At 42.1% G+C, this 17,873-nt stretch overlaps 1 protein-coding gene across 1 annotated transcript; it reads right to left on the reverse strand.

Moving 5' to 3' along the window:
* Positions 1-2,481: 2,481 nt before the first annotated feature.
* Positions 2,482-17,500, reverse strand: SQLE (squalene epoxidase; the record flags this gene model as incomplete). The annotated part of the gene is made up of 11 exons (XM_084280317.1): positions 2,482-2,674; positions 3,378-3,465; positions 3,960-4,056; positions 5,799-5,941; positions 6,525-6,620; positions 6,882-7,053; positions 8,562-8,675; positions 11,829-11,925; positions 14,502-14,682; positions 14,971-15,223; positions 17,216-17,500. 11 exons carry the CDS (start codon positions 17,498-17,500, stop codon positions 2,482-2,484), a joined length of 1,719 nt encoding a protein of 572 aa, XP_084136443.1.
* Positions 17,501-17,873: the final 373 nt, after the last annotated feature.

Consider the following 17,873-nt stretch of genomic DNA (forward strand, 5'->3'; position numbering starts at 1 on the left):
CTCCAGAGGCTGCAGCTACACAGACAACTCCCAAAGTTGCATCAAACACGCCTGTGTTGTGTTCTGCTGATTCTGAGCCACGCCTGTGGCGCACCTTCCCTGGCATCCTGCCTCACACTGCTGCATTTAGGTGTAGGAAATGAAGAGCAGGATTCCCACAGATGGCCCACTGCACACTGTGGTTCGCATTACCTGTCTTCAGATCCTGGGTTTAGCTGTCTCACCTATACGCATTGCCTGCTCGCTGCCAGCTTTACTTATCTTACTCCCATTTGGCTCAAAAGCTTGTCCCCATCCTCCTCCTGTCTCCCTGAGAAAAACCCTGCAGCCAGGGGCTGCAGAACAGAGCTCGAAATTCTGCCCTGCGCCTTTCCTTCCCCACAGCCCAGCACCGCTGGTGCCACTGGCCCCAGAGCAGGAGCCCGGCCGGTGCTGCCAAACGCTACTAAAGACTTACTCATCCGTAACTTCAGTGAGAAGCCCACAGCCTGTCCTGCCCCATGCCCAAAAGATCCCAGTTTGTCTGACACTCCAGAGTGAGTCCTTCATCTTGTCCTGACAACAAGGCACGGAACCATGGCATGAGCTGTACTTTCAGGCTGTTCTTCCTTACGCATACACACAAGGTACTTCTCTCCCCCCACGGTAATTTCCAACAATGATCGTTAACCCTAATCATTGAAACAATTAACCAGGCACCGGGGTCAAGAAAAAAAAAGGGGAAAAAAAAGGTCTTAAAGACATATATATAAATTTAAGCACACTGGGACGTCCTGGTAAACCAGGACCTAACCAAGCTCATTAACCAGAGATACAGGACAGAAGAACTCTACAGATACCATAACCTTTCAGTTAGCTGAGGAGGCGTGTTTGGCTAAGGACTGCTTATCCTTGACTTTAAAGAGACCGACTGCAAAGAATACATAAAAAAAAAAACAAACCAGAAAATGTAAAATGAATCAATATTTTCAAAAATGTGACAAATTTTGAAAACACTTGTATAAATTCTGCAAAGCTTGTACACCCTTAAAGGGGCATCGTTTAGTTACCGTATATCATAATGGTTGAACATATTAGTGCTTCACCCTAAAGTTTCGATGTGGACAGGTTGGTGATGAGTGAAATTCCAAGTGGGTATCAAAAGTGATACAGTTAGAAAAATAGACATACTTCTGCTTCTGGAAAAGAACAGATCACCTGAAATATCTGTAAAATAAAATACTAAAAAAGCCTCTCCAGACCTTTTTCACAGTCCAAAATAAACCGTAGGTTTACATACAGCTTACACAAGGTGTTGGTTTCAAAAGACAAAGTTTGGCCAGTACAGGAAATGCTCATCTCTTACTGCTCTACACTGGGGGCTGCTCTGACGCGCGATTGTTCAGGCAGGTCAAGTGACGAGAGCCACGCAGCGATACACAAAGCCACCCTAAGACAGGGAAGGGAGAAAGAAAACACACCAGAACGAAGAAAAGCATACTGAGGTGACACTGAGGGGGATAGTGACCAACAGCAACACGCATGAACCCTTCAGTAGCATGCAGTAATTCCTACAGGAGAAAAGAATCCCACATATTCCACGTATTAAAAGGACACTTTTGTGGCGGTTGTCACAAGTTTTAAGATGCAATAGCAAAGGTTACTTTACTGTCTACTGGAAATAGCTGGACCAAAGTTGTTTCAGTGGATGTGTGTGGTTCGTTGCTGCACCTCAGCTGGCGGCAGCGTTAAACTTCAATCACACGCACACCAAGCAGCCCTACGGTCCCAGGAGGAAGGGAGAGGGGCAGAAAGTTTCAAAAACATGTGCTTTCCATACCTGAGTGCAACGCAGTGTCCAGCAGGACTGTGGTTCACTTATTACTTGTTTAAATTAATTCTGGTGTAAGAATGATTTCAGAAGAGCGACGTGGCACTTACAGCTGAAGTTAAAGGTATGGTGACACATCCAGATCTGAAATCCTTTACAGTGTCCTTTTAAGTGTCAGTAGACTTAGTATCTTAGCTAGAACTGAAAAAGAAGAGGCAAATCATAATGAAATAATCCAAAACAAGGATGTTCTTACAATATTCACAGTAGTAAAGAAACAGTCTGTGGAACAGAAAAAAGCATGAAGGATAATAGCAGCATATGATTTACAGATTTCACTTTCCAGTTTATTAATATTAGTGGTGTACTCAGCGATGGGTAAAGCAAGGAATGAAACTGACAAAATGGGCAATTATTTACCACATGTCAACACTTAATTATGGTCCTTGTAAACAGCTAACTCCTTTTTCAATTTTAATTGCAAAGAAAAGAATATTTACATATAATATATATGTATATAACCAGAAAACCAATACCAAGTCAAATCCTTATCAAGGAAATTGCATTTTAAAGAGAAGAAAACATAATAAAATATTAAATAGTACATGTCCAAAGATTTTGAAGGCATCGTGATTTTCATGTTTTCTTCCTCCAGTCATTTCCCCTGGATTTTAATAGACTAAATACTTCATTTCAGAGTAAATAAGTGGAAATATTATAGAGCAACTCCGGTACAGAATAGCTCCGCTGCTGAAAAACGCCCGAGGGATGGTGATCCAGGACTCTGACTTAAAACAAAAATACACAGCGTACAGGGCCACAGCAAAGAAGTGGCCGATCAGCACCATCGGCTTGGGAGACAGCCTGTATCAAAAACAAATAGATAAAACATGTGAGCAAGCAGAATCAGAAAGCACTGACAAATTTTCACTTAATTAGACGTTTCCACTCAAGGTTACACTGAGGCTTCTGATTTAGGCAGCTCTGGTCCTGCTGTCTCAACTGAAAACGTGAACTTGGCTGCCTGGGAAGTGCTCCACAGCCTGCAGTCCCTCCTACAGCCCAGCCAGGATACACAGTGGCTTTCTCTTCATTTCCAGCAGTCTGTCTCTGTCTTTGTCAACCCCCAGGGGATTATTATCAAGAGGCTTTGTCAGTTTCAGCTCTTATTCCAAAGGGAGAAATACAAACGTGTTTATTGTGCATTCACCAGTTTCTGAGGGGTCAGGCAAAACACCTTGACAGTAACTGATTTCTCTGTTCCTTATGCTCACCTCATCCTTCACTGCTCTCAACTTGTCAACATCTCCACCAGCCCCTCTGCTAGGCTGGACCTCTGTCCCTCATTCAAATTCCCACCCCACTCTCCAGCCTTGAGTGGAACTTTTTACAAAGACATTTTTACACCTGAAGGCAAAGCTCCCATCTTTAGTATAATCCTAAAAACACAGGCTCATGTGGACCATTCTCCCCTGTGCAGAGCTCTGACTGGGAGCAAAGCAGGTCCTCAGAGGCTCAAAACACTCGACCTGGTTCACATTAACTATTGCCAGCACATTGAACTTACACAGAGAGCAATCCAACAGGACCCGAGACACATTCTCCACCGAGTCTGAAGTAGTGGAAACAGGCTTTCTTTAGTTGATGCAAGGAATCTACAAAATTAATTACAATGACTCAACAAATATATTCAACACATGCCAAAAGCTTTTTCAGCATACACAACAGTGATATTAAATCCAGGACTTTGGGAGCTGTTATTCTGTTACATTCAGCTGGATTTTGAGCTGGTTTTACTTAACTAAAGGATAGTTTTAAAGAGTATCTACATAATCATAACTGACACAAGAACAAGTGTTTTCTGGGGTTTTTTCTTTGTTTGAGGGATTTTTCTTTGATTTTGTTTTTTCAATACTAACTCCAGATCTGCCTTCACATTGTTAAAGCTCAGTTTACACAACATTAGATCTAAATGTCTGGGCAGAGAACACAAGCTAACTCATTAAAATCGTTTGATTGATATATGTATATAAATATATATACACATGCACACATGAACACATGGATTATGCTCATACACATGCCCTCCTCAGGCATACTGATTTCCCAAATTGTAATTAGTCAGAAGTTATGTTTAAAATCTATTTACCATCCGTGGCAGCAAAGAGTTCATAAAGTGCCTGGGCGAGAACGTTCACTACAAAAGAATGAGATTTTTTTCTTGACCAATAAAACGTCTTTTTTGCCTAAAGGGGGAAAAAAAAAAAGTCATTTTTATTGGTATCACAGAATCACAAGGTTGGAAAAGACCTTTGAAATCATCAAATCCAATCATGCTTGTCCTCTACTAAACCATATCCCTGAGCACCTCATCTACCTGTTTTTTAAATACATCCAGGGTTGGTGACTCAACCAACTCCCTGGGCAGCCTGTTCCAATGACCCTTTCAGTAAACAATCTTTTCCTAATATCTAATCTGAACCTGCCCTGGTGCAGCTTGAGGCCATTCCCCCTCATCCTATTACCTGTCACTTGGGTGAAGAGACCATTGCCCACTTTTCTACAACCTCCTTTCAGGTAGTTGTAGGCGGTGATAAGGTCTCCCATCAGCCTCCTCTTCTCCAGGCTGAACACGCCCAGTTCCCTCAGCCACTCCTTGTAAGGTTTGCTCTCCAGCCCCTTCACCAGCCTGGTTGCCCTTCTCTGGAGGTGCTCCAGGACCTCAATGTCTTACTTGTAGTGAGGGGCCCAAAACTGGACACAGCACTCGAGGTGCAGCCTCGCCAGTGCTGAGTACAGGGGCACAACCACTTCCCTGGACCTACTGACCGTGCTATTTCTGGTACATGCCCAAGATGCCATTGGCCTTCTTGGCCACCTGGGCACACTGCTGGCTCATATTCAGCCCTTCTCTACCTGACAGGTCTCCAGCCAGTCTCCCCCAAGCCTGCAGTGCTGCACAGGGTTGTTATGCACCAGGTGCAGGACTCTGCACTTGGCCTTGTAGAACCTCATCCTGTTGATCTCAGCTCATCAATCAAAGGATTGTGGAAACTTGTGAAACCAGCTATCTAGGCTCCTCTTAGAGTAAATGTAGGGGGGGAAAAAAAGACAGGTAATTTCAGGGTGTGCTTCACTTCATCCTACAGTAGGTGGCCAGGGTAGGTCAGAAACTTGAAGAAAAGCATTCACCTAGCTCTCTGTTAACTGAGAGCAAGGAGTAAATAACTGAAAGCCCAAGGTGACTACCTGAGATGGAAGTACCTGCATTCAGTCAGGTAAGTCCTGTATTGTCCTAACTTTCAGGGTCCCTCTAAATGCTTCTCAATTTTCAAAAATACTTGTAGTCAATAATTATTTGAGATGTAATTTAGACAGGACAATATGCCCAACCTGATATAAAGCAGTAAACAAATTAGTAAGGAATTATTATCTACTCATCAGAATTTTAGATATAGATGTCACTAAAAAAATAAATCCAGCATCAACAAGGATGGTGCTGGTTCCTGGGAAGGAAGGATGTCTTAACTTAGTGCTGTGAGATTAATGCAGCAGTCAACAAACTAGTGGAGTATTGAGACACATCTTGAAAACCTCACTCCATGCTCATTATTCTACTCACACAAGAGTAAGGGTCCAAACCCACCCCATTTAAGATCAGTCTTTGTTACAAATACATCACTAAGATGGGAATATCCAGGCATACCAGCAAAGCATGCTGACTAGACACAGCACACCAGTCTCTAAGCAAAACAAGACAGATCAGTAAGCAGAGTTTTCAATCTGCCTTTTGCCACACAGCCACTGCAGTCACAAATCACAGCCCCATGTACCAGAGAATGCCTGATGTATGGTTTATCTAGCCAGAGTTTTGAAAACAGCTGTGCTTCACTAATAACTTGCGTGTCCCCAAGTCATGTAAAACTGAACAGCATGTCTTTAAGTTGCAGCAAAAACTGCCTAAAGCAAGTCCAAAATAAAGCTTTACCTTAAGAATGTCAGAATCTTCATAAAGGTCTGGAATATCCTGGAGCAAATTTCTCCATATTTTAACATCATTTAAAACAACACTCATTCCTCCACCAGTCAGAGGGTGTCTTATATTGTATGCATCTCCTAAAAGGAGAACACCTAGGCAGAAGAGAAAAATTAATGGGATACTGCATGGCAATTACATAATCTCAGAACTCCAACCCTCTTTATTTTTTTAACAAAATGACACAAACTAAGAAGTCATTCCCACCAGAAACTAAGATGAATAACCAACTACAAATTTTAAAAAGAAGAAATAAAAGGGGGGGGGGGGGATGTCTTTAATTCAACAGGCTTAAAGTGCTTTATGATGATCAAGGTCAAAATACTTTTTCACCCATAGGTATGCATGTGTGTGTCAAAGAACAGACACATACACACCTTTCAAGGTAAATTTCTTCCCTTTTTAAAGTTTTCCTTAAAAAGGCCACACTTGTGAGAGCTCAAGCAGCTTAGGGGTTTAAATGTAAAAATAAAGCAGGCACTGATTTGAAGTCTGGTGTCAATGTAAACATTCCAGTTACACTCTGCCCACAGTACACATTTTCAAAATACTATGTTTCATCAAAGAATTATGAGACAGTTGTATTGAACAACAGACATTCATCTATGACAACAAAGCCCCAAGCCCCAGAAGAAGTTTGTCATGATATTTTTCCTCCTCTCATTTCATGATACTCACCTTTTTTGTTAACAGCTGAAGGAGGCAAGAAGCTGGCTGGCATAGTCCTTAAGCGATCGTTCTGCACTGCTATTAAGAACGGCTCCTTTAAGTGATCTGCAATAACCAAATTTTTTCAGTTACTCTACTTAGAGTCTAAACCAATTTGGACACAACCCATTTTAACCTCCCCTTGGAGAGACCATCCTTCTGAATCGCCAGCCTCACAGATGTGAGCTGGACAAACTGCTATGTGATGTGGAATTGAAGAAGGGTGAGCGGTTACTGAAGCAGTAACTGTGTGAGGGGCCAATGAAAAGTGCCTTTTCCAGCACATTTCATTGTGACAAATATGGGTGGAAATCCTTCCAGACTTACCAGGCAACTGGGGATGAATGTTCTCAATCATGTATTCTTTTAAATTTTTTGGCATTTCCCCTCGAATATCAACAAGGACCCGAGTCTCGGTTGAAGAAATCTGATAGATTAGCACTGGACTAGTTTTAGCTAAAACAAGTTCAGCATAATTATCTTTAAACTGTGGTGCACCCTTAAAAAGAAAAGAAGGGGGGAAAAGGTTGAGACTGACAATGAAAGGATATTAAACTTCAGATATACAAGATCATTTTCTGAAATACTTTGAAATAAAATCCCATTTCAAATTATGTTAGTGTTGTTTTTAAACTAACAGCAGTTCTTTCAAGAAAGTTCTGAACTTCAATGTAGCTACAATTCTTTTGGCAATACATTTTAGTATTTCTTAAAACATATGTTAAATTATACATTTCATTTAAACATCTCACTAATAATATATGCCATTCCAAATCTGTAATGTCATCAATGCAGTAGTTTTCCATAGGATCACTTTGCCTTCTTTCCATAAAGAAGGCAGTGGGAGAGAAAGAAATGCACTACTCTGTATACAACTACATGGCCATGCCAGCTGAGGAAGAACCATAGTTTAAGACCTGGTTAGACAGGACCCTAAGTTTCCAAAAGCAGAAAACAGGAGACACTTGGGCAGTGGTAACTATGAAAGAATTGCAAAAGTTCCTCCAAGTCAGCTTTCCCTCTCCCTTAATTATCACAACAACAGTTATTGTACAGCCACAGAGGGCACGACGCAGCCAGGATTCCTACCTGAGTTGTCCAACCACCCTGCTGCCAACCTAGACTTTCTCTGTTAAAAGTTTCCAGACCCCAAAGATCCAGGTCTACCCCGTTACAAGGTAGCCCACCTTCAGGCAGGGGTACAGTTTGAGTATTCTTCTGGAGTATAAGCCACAGGTGGTTTGACCCACAGCTACTAGGATGTTCTAAACCTCAAGATTTCTCCTCCCTGAACAAGCCCCTTCAGTACTGGCAAAAAAATGAGCATAACCACCTTAGCTACCAGTGCCTTAACACAAACCAGACAAGCACCAGAAATCCAGGGATATTTTAATACAAACTGGGTTCCAGCTTTACAGTGCTGCTCCCCTCTAAACCAGAGACTAACAGCACACATAGCACTACCTTATATGAGACGCTGAGGCTTTTTTCTTTATAGAGAGTTGGGTAAAAAAAGTACTTTCTCTGAATGGGTCTAGTGAGTTCAGTTATGTTCAAGCCTAATCCAGTTTTTTCAGCCCTCTCCTATTCAACTATATGCTTAAGATTGACACTGTACTTCACTCTTAAAACCAGAAACCTAACTTTTAACAATTTCCACTTAAAAAACAAACAAAAAACCCAAAACTGTCTCACAGTTACTTTCAAGTATTTTAAGAGTTCAAAATCTGATCTGTAACTGTATCCAAATGCTAAGTCTGACAGAGCAAGTTCAGCTATCCCACAGCTGGGACAGACCATGCTTCAATAATTTAAAACATGGAACAAAATTCCCAAGCGCTCCTCAAATGGACACAGACACTGCTAAAACAGCTGGATAAATATCTGAAAACATAATTCTAACTGATTCTGTTGGAAACAATAACAAACAACATATTCAGTGAAATTCAGACCCACTTCAACAAGCAGTATCATACCGGTTTATATGCTATTAAACATAAAAGTTACCTTCAAAATGCAACCAACAAAATGGGATGAAACAGTAACCTTGTTGGAGACCAAGTTTTTTCTAAACTTGGAGAAAAGTCCATCAGCTACAACAGTAAGTGGTGCATGAAGTTCCTGCAGCATAAAGGAAAAATAAATTAATAAAACCCCATAGGATATTTCCCCTTTTGCTTCAGAACAGTGGAAAACTACTAAGCTGTCATTTTCAATTGCACATTAGATGTTCTAAAATAATAAACAGCTAAGAGGATCAGAGACCATACTTATGATAAATGTATTAAGAAATATAGTATTTTTTTCCTTCCTCATGTTCATATTTATTTCCTCTAAAAGCTGATCTAACAGTATACTCCAGCTTTTTCAGACGTGCATTCGGATAACGTAGCTTATGGGGACTGTGTAGGAACTTGGATTAAAAAAAAAGACAAGAAAGTAGATTAATTCCTTCAGCTTTAAAAAAAAGCAAGTAGAATAATGCTCTTCAGAGAAAAAAAAATAAACCAAAGCGTAACCAAATGCAGAACACATAGCAAGGCCACCTGTAAAAGGCCAAGCTGGGAACACTGAGCAGTTCTGAGTTCACTTAGGGACTGCAAGAACAAATAGTATGTACAGACTGAACCAAAATAAAATCTGAGTAAACCCATCAGGTTCAGCCTGAAGATAGGCAGAAATTCCTAATGTTAAACAAACATAATGTTCTCTAACATAAGCAAACCATTCTGATTATTAAAACACTTAATCATTGAACTGAATATTGGCTGAACACCTGCCAGCTGGTGGGAAGTGGGGCATTAATTCCTCCTCTTGCTCCTCCTTTTTGCTTGGAGCTGCTGAGGGAGCTGGGGATGTTTACCCTGGAGAAGAGGAGGCTGAGGGGAGACCTTACTGCTCTCTCCAATTACCTCAGAGAGGTGGACGATGGTGTCTTCAGCCAGGTGACAGGAGAGGACAGGTGGAAATGGCACTAAGCTGCACGAGGGCAGGGTCAGATTAGATGTTAGGAAAAAATATTTCACTAGAAGAGTTGTCAGGGCCTGGAACAGGCTGCCCAGGGAGGGGGTTGAGGCACCATCCCCTGGATGTGTTTAAAAAAAGAGGGTAGATCTAGTACTTAGGGATATGGTTTAGCACAGGATGTGAACGGTTAGACTTGATGATCTTAAAGATCTTTTCCAACCTTGTGATTCTGTGGTTCTGTGGTTCCATGGGTGGCTTTTGCTTTACCCATTGAACTGTCCTTATGTCAACCCAAAAGTGAGTTTTCTCACTTTTCTGATTCTCTCCCCCATCCTGCTAGGGGAGAGCGAGCCACGGCTGTGTGGGGTGTAGCTGCTGGACAGGGCTAAACCACCACTGCAGCATTATTATACTAAATAGAGGGGTATATTCTTTTCCTCCCTATGGCTTTCTCAGTGTCAGCCTATTCACTGATTTAACTGCCAGCACCTATAGATGTATACTGAGCACTAGTCCCCAGCCTTCCATAATCTCATACATCTGGCACGAGCAGAAATGAATAGTCTTCCTTTCAAGCTTTCAGGGTGTAAGTAACAAGACAAAAAACCATGTCATGTTATATCAGTACTCCTGGAAAAGGATCCAGTGTTGGATGGAAGCATCTGGTGAGCCAGTACATGAATGGGTTCCTCTACAAGCAGTTCTGTACTGCATAGGAATGGACCCAGGCACGTGTCACACAATCCTTAAATTAGATCCTTTGCTGTATGAAGGGAATTCGGACTAAATCAGAGTAGAGCCGAGTAAAATATTACATGTTGGTGGTGTCTGAGCTTATAGAAGTGAGCTCCTGAGTAGAACTAATGAAACTTCCTTCTACGGGATTTCTCTCTCATGATTGCAAGCTCTAATTACTCCTGCAATTAGAGCACAGTCACCTGCCCACACAGGTTCCCTAGCACCTAATGATCTGAACATTCATGCTACAATTTTTCCACAGTCAACACACTAAGACCTTTATTCAGATGCCCGGTTTTGATCAATTTTTACCATAATTACTAATTTCCCCCTCATTTAAGAGAATAAAAGTCTCAAAGGTGATGTGGTGGACAATGGGGACAGAAAGGAAAAACACAGACACACAACCTAGATCAGCCTCCATGATTTTCCCTTGGTGAACCCGTGCTGACCACTCCCAATAACTTTCTTACTAATATGCTTACTAATAGCCCCCAGAATGAACTGTTCCATAACTGCTCTAGGACAGAGGTGAGGCTGACTGGCCTATAGCTTCCTTCTTGCCCTTTTTGAAGGCTGGAGTGACATAGGCTTTCCCCCAGTCCTCAAGCACCTCCCAGCCATCAAGTGGGCTCTCTGCCTGAGGAGTGTCAAAAGCCAGCTACCCCTCCTGTGCCTTGGGCAAGTACTTGTAAAAGGCTCTTTTAGATATGGTTTTATGCCACTACTTCCATTTCTAAATGATCCAAAGAGGAGAGATTTTTAGTAATGCTCAGAGCAGGATTTTCCAACTACTCAGGAACTTTCTCAGTCTTGTCTGGACAGCAGCAGAACATAGGCAGAAGATTCACATCTCACCCATCAGAGCACATCTAAACATACTGGCTACATCACTTTAGGCAGCAAAGCAGTTTTAAAGCCAACAAAGGAGGAGATTACAAATTGGGCTTTTGTAGAACATTGGCAGTATACCCAGAACTTCAGCACACAGGTTCTACTCAGGCTGGACTCTCCTAAACTTTTTATTTACGTTCTCCCACTTTAATAGCTTTTTAACCAGCAGTTTAGCAGTAGTTCAGGCAAAGATCATTATCTCATCAGTGATGTCATTAAAAAGAGAACTCTCTGTGATCCAAGAAATGACGGTGCAGAGCTATCTCTGTGACTATGCACCTCTCTTCTTATTTTCAGACTCCTCAGTTGATGGAAGTATATGTGATAATACAGACCTTAACACACAGGCAAAGTACGTGTTTTAATATATTGATTTTTCCACCAGTAACTCTCAAAAGATTCTAAACAGACATATGAATACTGAAATAAATAACAAACTGAATTCTCCAAAGACACTGAAAGCAGAAGCTGAACACAAAGTTATAATAAGAAGTCCCATGTGCCAGGACTGTATCCACTAGAAAGTAATCTCCCTTTACTAAAGCTTTTGTTTCTTGATAACTGCAATTCTGTACCAGTGCTCTGAAATAGGTTTCAAAAATTTATATATATATCAAAACCAACCCTGGATTTTCTCGATAGTTTAACAAAGATCGTAACAGAAAACTGTCTTGCCTTAGTGTCTCCAGTTTCTTTGTCCTTGTACTGAACACCCACAACACAGTCATCTTCCTCAAGCAACTGTAACACGGTCCCCTCAATGAATTTTGCACTGAAATAAAACAACAGGGAACAGCATAGAAGAGGATTAATGACACCAACATTTTGAAGCACTAGACACAGAAGGAAACTGTATTTTTCACTAATCTTGTCTCTGTTTGCTTAAATTTTACAGACAAAGGTGTTCTTGACCACTTTCAGAAACCACATTAAATGTCAGTAGGTGCTTGTCATTAATTTCAGTTTAATACTAAGATTTGTTTTGATACTTGAGAATGTTCTAGAACTGTAGTGCTTATCTTAAACACCCAACCACTTAGCAGAATCCCCAGTTCTCCTTCAGGTGCATGTGAGAAGTGCAGAGAAGAGTTTGTCACCATCACAAATCAGGCATCTGACTGAGTCATCCCTGCTAAGTGCTGGGAAACACTGACAGTGTGGGTGAGCCTAGGTAGCATTTCAACACTTCACATGTACCCCAGATAAAAGTGAGGTACCTAACTTTCAAGATAGCCCATAATAATCTAGCCTGTTCAGGACAGAGCCTTTCACTTCAGGAATTCAGGATACACTCCCCCCTCCCAATTAATGCTTTTAAAGTTCTGCTAATGCTTATGTTTGTATTTTGAACTGAGCACCCATTACTTCTACCTCCCAACCAGAGCTATCTGGGGTTCACTAATTAGATCTCTGTAAATTTATATCCCTTGTTGGGTCTGAGCTGTCAGACCTAGTCCCAGCAGTTTGGATTCAGCAACTGGAAATGGACACTCCCTCTACTCACACACTTATTTCCATATCCAAATGGAATTCCCCAACTTGGAGAAATGAACTGCAGGTCCATGTGGGACAACAACAGCTCGATACTTCAGGCTCCAAGGGGGAACAGGAGCAACTGAACTGGTGTCTTTTCTACGTGTCAGCCAGCACAGAGATTGCAGAGCAGATCGTGACTGACTTCACTTGCCAGGCAACAGGCAGGTTGGCTGTATCACAGTATGAATGGGTGTGCGTAATCACACTGCAAAAGCTTCATCAGGGAGGGCAGCAACCTGTTGCATTAATGGCAGGTGAATCAGACTTCTGGGGATCTTCCTGGCTTTAAATTTATTTTGCAGTTGTCAAGTCAGTTATCTAAGTGTTTGCTTCTTTTGCTGGTTCACCTACTATAAAAATAATTAACTAACGATGCCCTACCTCTTCAAAATTGACCTTCTTTGTCCTTCCTCTGCAAAACTGACTCATCAGAAATAAACTTAGATCGCCTAGTACTTACGAAGAGGATACATTAATTAGTAATTATGCCCTATATTTTCACAAGTTATGAGATGAAAAACAAAGCTCATGGCACTATTAAGAGTTCTTGATCTCTCCCAGACCATAATTCAACGTGCAGCTTTCTATGCTATAACTAAAATGGAAAGCAAATGTACACAAAATGAACATTAAAGGGTGGAAAAAGGGGAAAGAACTGAATTCAAGTCACACACACATTAGCTTTATGTTTCTGCTTCAAAGACTGTGTACAGCTATAGGAGTTTTCCCATAGGTTAAACAAACAGGTGCCCACATTTCACTGAACTTGAATCCTCAACGACAAAGTTTGAGCTTTTATAGCTAATAAGCGTGGTTGTCATTAACTTCAACTCTACTACAGAGCTGCTATCTTTTAGCACTACTTTTACTAATCCATATTGATGCAGCAGGTATGACAAGAAAATGCAACTTTCCAGTTCAGACTAAAGACACATAAGATAAAAAGATAATAAAGCCATGTTTCCCTTGTCAGCCTTATTTAGGGGAGGGAAGACAGAACAAAAAATCACCCCCAGAAAACAACACCTAGAACCTATTCTGTTTCAATAAAAGTTTCCTTCTCATCTTTTGAATAAAAGCAAGCAAACTGTTAAACAAAGAGGAAACACCAAACACTCATTTTTGTTTCAGTAGGAAGACAAGGTGTCTTCAAGGTTCTGAAAAAGAGAGGTTAATAACTGGGAAAAGCTACTTCCATTTAGCATTTCTTTCTAGTTATTTTGTTTGACTTCTTGTTACCAGAAAAGCAGAACAATGTGCAAATGTAGAAGAGTAAAAAATTTCTGGCTTAACAGATAAAATCAGTGGAAGAAATAAATGTCCCTGCTCATTGCAGAAGGGCTGGAGCAGATGACCTTTAAAGGTCCCTTCCAATCCAAACCTTTCTATGATTCTAAGAAATGGCACCAGATATGACACTTGGTCCTTGACCAAGTAAGTTCTACACATTGCTAGCTGAGAAGAGGTCACCTCTTCTGGTAAATGCCAAACCCAAGAATCAGTAGAAGAGCACTTTATCCCTGAACTGTTCTGTCACACATATGGGCCAGTACCTTGCCTAATATTTAAAGCCTCTTTTCCTGTAGTTTAAAGATTAACTTGTCCCAAAAGCTAATGTATGATGCATACACAACTCATGAACGCATCTACAGGAATCGGAACAAACAGCTACAGCTGCTACATTCTCTCAGCCTGGTTCACTGCAGCCTTCTGTGTTGGGATAGAGTGAAAAGGTTAAGGAGTCTCAGGGATGCAGGGAACCTTGCTTCTGAATCTCTGGATCCCAACTGTGACGTTCACAAGGTGACTCACTTGGGCTCTGCCATAGCTGCCCTTCGGAGACCCATGATGAACTGGCCATGATGAAAAGATCTTCCACTTGCCACACGGCCATCCTCAGATGTTGGATAAGGGATTTCAACCTCCGACTTGGTCTCTATGTCATGAATTATGTATCCATTTACTACTTGTGAATCAATACCTTCTACTGTATCTGCAAAATACAAGCCAATAGATGAGTTTTGAAAAGTCTTTAAGAAAACTTAATTATGTATTACAAGTATTTCTTTACAAAAAGTCCAATTCTCTTAACCCAAACACACATGTTGAAAGACAAATATTTTCAAAATGGCAGACTGGAAACACACAAGCAACTTTAACTCAGATATTAAGTGTAGATAATGTATTTCTTCATTTTCCCTGTAGGCACGCTTCTTCCAAAAACAACTGAGTGTAGCAACTGTTGTGATATAGATACATTTACATTTTGAAATGCACTCACCTTCAAGACCCAAGTCTTTAAGCGCTTTAAAGCCTCCAGGTTGCAACAATTCTCCAACTATCCTGTCAGGTTCTTTCAGATCCCTCTCTATCACAGTCACCTTTCTTCCATCCCTGGAGAGCACTGTGGCCAAGGAAGAGCCAAGGACGCCTGATCCCACAATGATAATTTCTGGATCGTACTGGGGTGATAGCGTTGTGCTTGGAGCAGTGTCTGTCAGATAGACATCTGAGAAGTTCACATCTCGTTTACCCTTTATAAAAGAAAGACAACAAAGTTACATGTGCCAATGTATCTGTACCATAACTCCATCAAAGGGCTGACTTTGGACTTGTTACACTTTGACCCAGGGGGCTGAGAGCTTTGGTAGCTGGAGAGCATCTTCTAGTTTAGTTTTGTCCAAAATGATATCAGTTGTGCTCTGCAATGCAACAAGAACACAACAAGCAGAGTAAAGAAAAAACAACACCTTCAGAAACACAACCAAAATACTTGCTTAAAACTGCCCTGCTGTTCAAAGAGAGGCCACTAACATGGTTGCAGACAGACTGGAAGTCAAGTTCCTATATAAGGCAGTAAGCCAAGGCTGTCCCATATTCTTATCTATAGAGTAACATAACAATGCTGTTATGTTAGCTGCAGTGAGCTGCTACTACACAGAGGCCTTAGCACCAAAAAAAGTTATCAGATTCACTGGAAAACACTGTCTTTAATGTTACTGGGATGTGAACCTGCCTATCAAAATAACAGCTCATGGTAATGATACACAGCATGGAAGTGTCAGCAGTAGCAGCTCCCTAGGAAAGGTTATAAAGCTGTCCTAAAGTGAAAACTCTGCAGATGGGCAAATAACCATACAACTACATTTAAAACTGTCAAGAAGTGACATACATCAATTACCTATCAATTAACATCTGAACCGGTACCTGAAGACAAAGCTAAGTTACAGTAACTTCCTGTCAGCATCTAATCACATAACCTTCAAAGCAGAAAGATTTGTTGGGGCAATTCCAGCTCAAACCTGCAAGTCATTTCTCAAGCTGCTAGAACAGCCTGATTCACTCTTCCACAGACGCCTCAGCACTGCAGTGCTGACAGTGGTAACAACACGACTGCATCAGTGAAACTAATGCCCAGCACAACACTAGCATTTCTAGTGGCCTAGTGTCATGTTTATGTTTAAAATGCAGAAAGGGTGTGCAAAACTATCTGAATACAAGAAATAGGGGTAAAGGCAGGCTTTACAAGTCAAGAAAAAAAAAAAAAGCCCCACAAGAACAGTAACAGAAATCCCAAAGCAAAGAAGTTTCAAGTTGTTTTGTGCAAAGGGTCAGTGCCCAGCTAAAAATGCCCAGAAGCACACAGGAAAGTAGCCAAACAGCACTGACACACAGAGTGTGCATGTCCATAGGTAGTCTCAGGTGGCAGGACTTCAGTCAAGAACTACAGCTCACTCCCCTGTCTCACTGCAAGCCTCACACTGGGCTCAGCAGAACAGACTATCTGAGCTCAGGTTCTGTAGCTATTGTATCAGCAAATGATTTTCAAATAACCCTATCTACAGTTGTCTAGACAAATGTATTTTATCCAGAACTATTAGGAAGCTGATCACAGAGCCACAGAATGGCTGAGGTCAGAAGGGACCTCTGGAGGTCATCCAGTCCAAAGCTCCCCTTTCAAGCAGGGTCAGTTAGGACAGGCTTCCCAGGACCATGGAGACTCCACCACCTCTCTTCTCTGGGCAACCTGTTCTAGTTGCCTGGTCACTCTCACAGTAAAAGAATGTTTCCTGATGTTCAGACAGTACATCCTGTGTTTCAGTGTGTGTCCATGGCTTCTGGTCCTGTCAGTGGGCATCACTGAAAAGAGCCTGTCTCTGCCTTTTTTGCACCCTCCCTTTAGGTATTTATGTACATTGATGAGATCCCCTTGAGCCTTCTCCTCTCTAGGCTGAGCAGTCCCAGCTCTCTCAGCCATTTCTCACAGGAGAGATGCTCCAGTCCTTCACCTCTACAACCAACTGGCAATTGAAGATCACTTTTTTCTGCCAGCATAATAATCTTTTACTACAGTTCTTCCTTCAAACACATTTGATTTGACTCTACAAAGCCCAAACTAAGTGTCACTACTACTTTTGTCATCCAAGACTAATGCAAAGCATGACAAACCAGACATCCAGCATCTAAAGACAGGCCCTCTATAACACCTTTCCCTTACCAGGGCAGAGGGTCCAAACAGAACCTACCTTTCTGGATTTGGGTTGTTCAACTTGTTGAGATCCTGGGGCAGGCTTAGCCCAGAAGAAGCCAATGAGGGGTAAAGCTGAAAGAACATCAGAGACCATCCCCAGGTGGGTCTTCCGCTGCTGCTGCTGTCTGGGCCCCCTGAAGTGGTACCTGTACGACAGCAGCAAGCCGAGGGAGAAAAACACTAACACGGAGAGCAGCACCTCCTTATTCGCGTAAGTCATCAGGTCTCCACACTTCTTATACACGTAGATGAAGGAGGCGATACCCAGGAAGGTCCACATGGTGAGGGGGCTGGTCACTGCTCCTGGTCGCTTCCTCCAGAGCCTTCCCGCCGACCGACGCGGCCCAAAACGGGTTTAGCACCAGGTGTGAGCACACACGTATGGGAAGGCGGAGACTTCCTTAGCGGTGGAAGGGCAGGAGATCTCGGTGAGAGAAACCAAGGAGCTCCACACAACCCCGTGGAGGGAGAAGCAGCCGCACCTCGCCGGGCTGACACAGGAGCCCGGGGAGAGGCTCCAAAACCGCCCCCGCCAAAAGAAAATCAAGATAAAACGTCTTCTTCCAAACGGCCGAGCCCCGCACAGCCCCGCGGGGAAACACACGCCGCCCGCCAGACGCGACACGACGCCCGCGGAGCTGGGGCTCGTCCCC

The sequence above is a fragment of the Gallinula chloropus genome (genome assembly GCF_964237585.1).
Source record: "Gallinula chloropus genome assembly, chromosome: 2".
In the NCBI taxonomy this organism is placed as follows: domain Eukaryota; kingdom Metazoa; phylum Chordata; class Aves; order Gruiformes; family Rallidae; genus Gallinula; species Gallinula chloropus.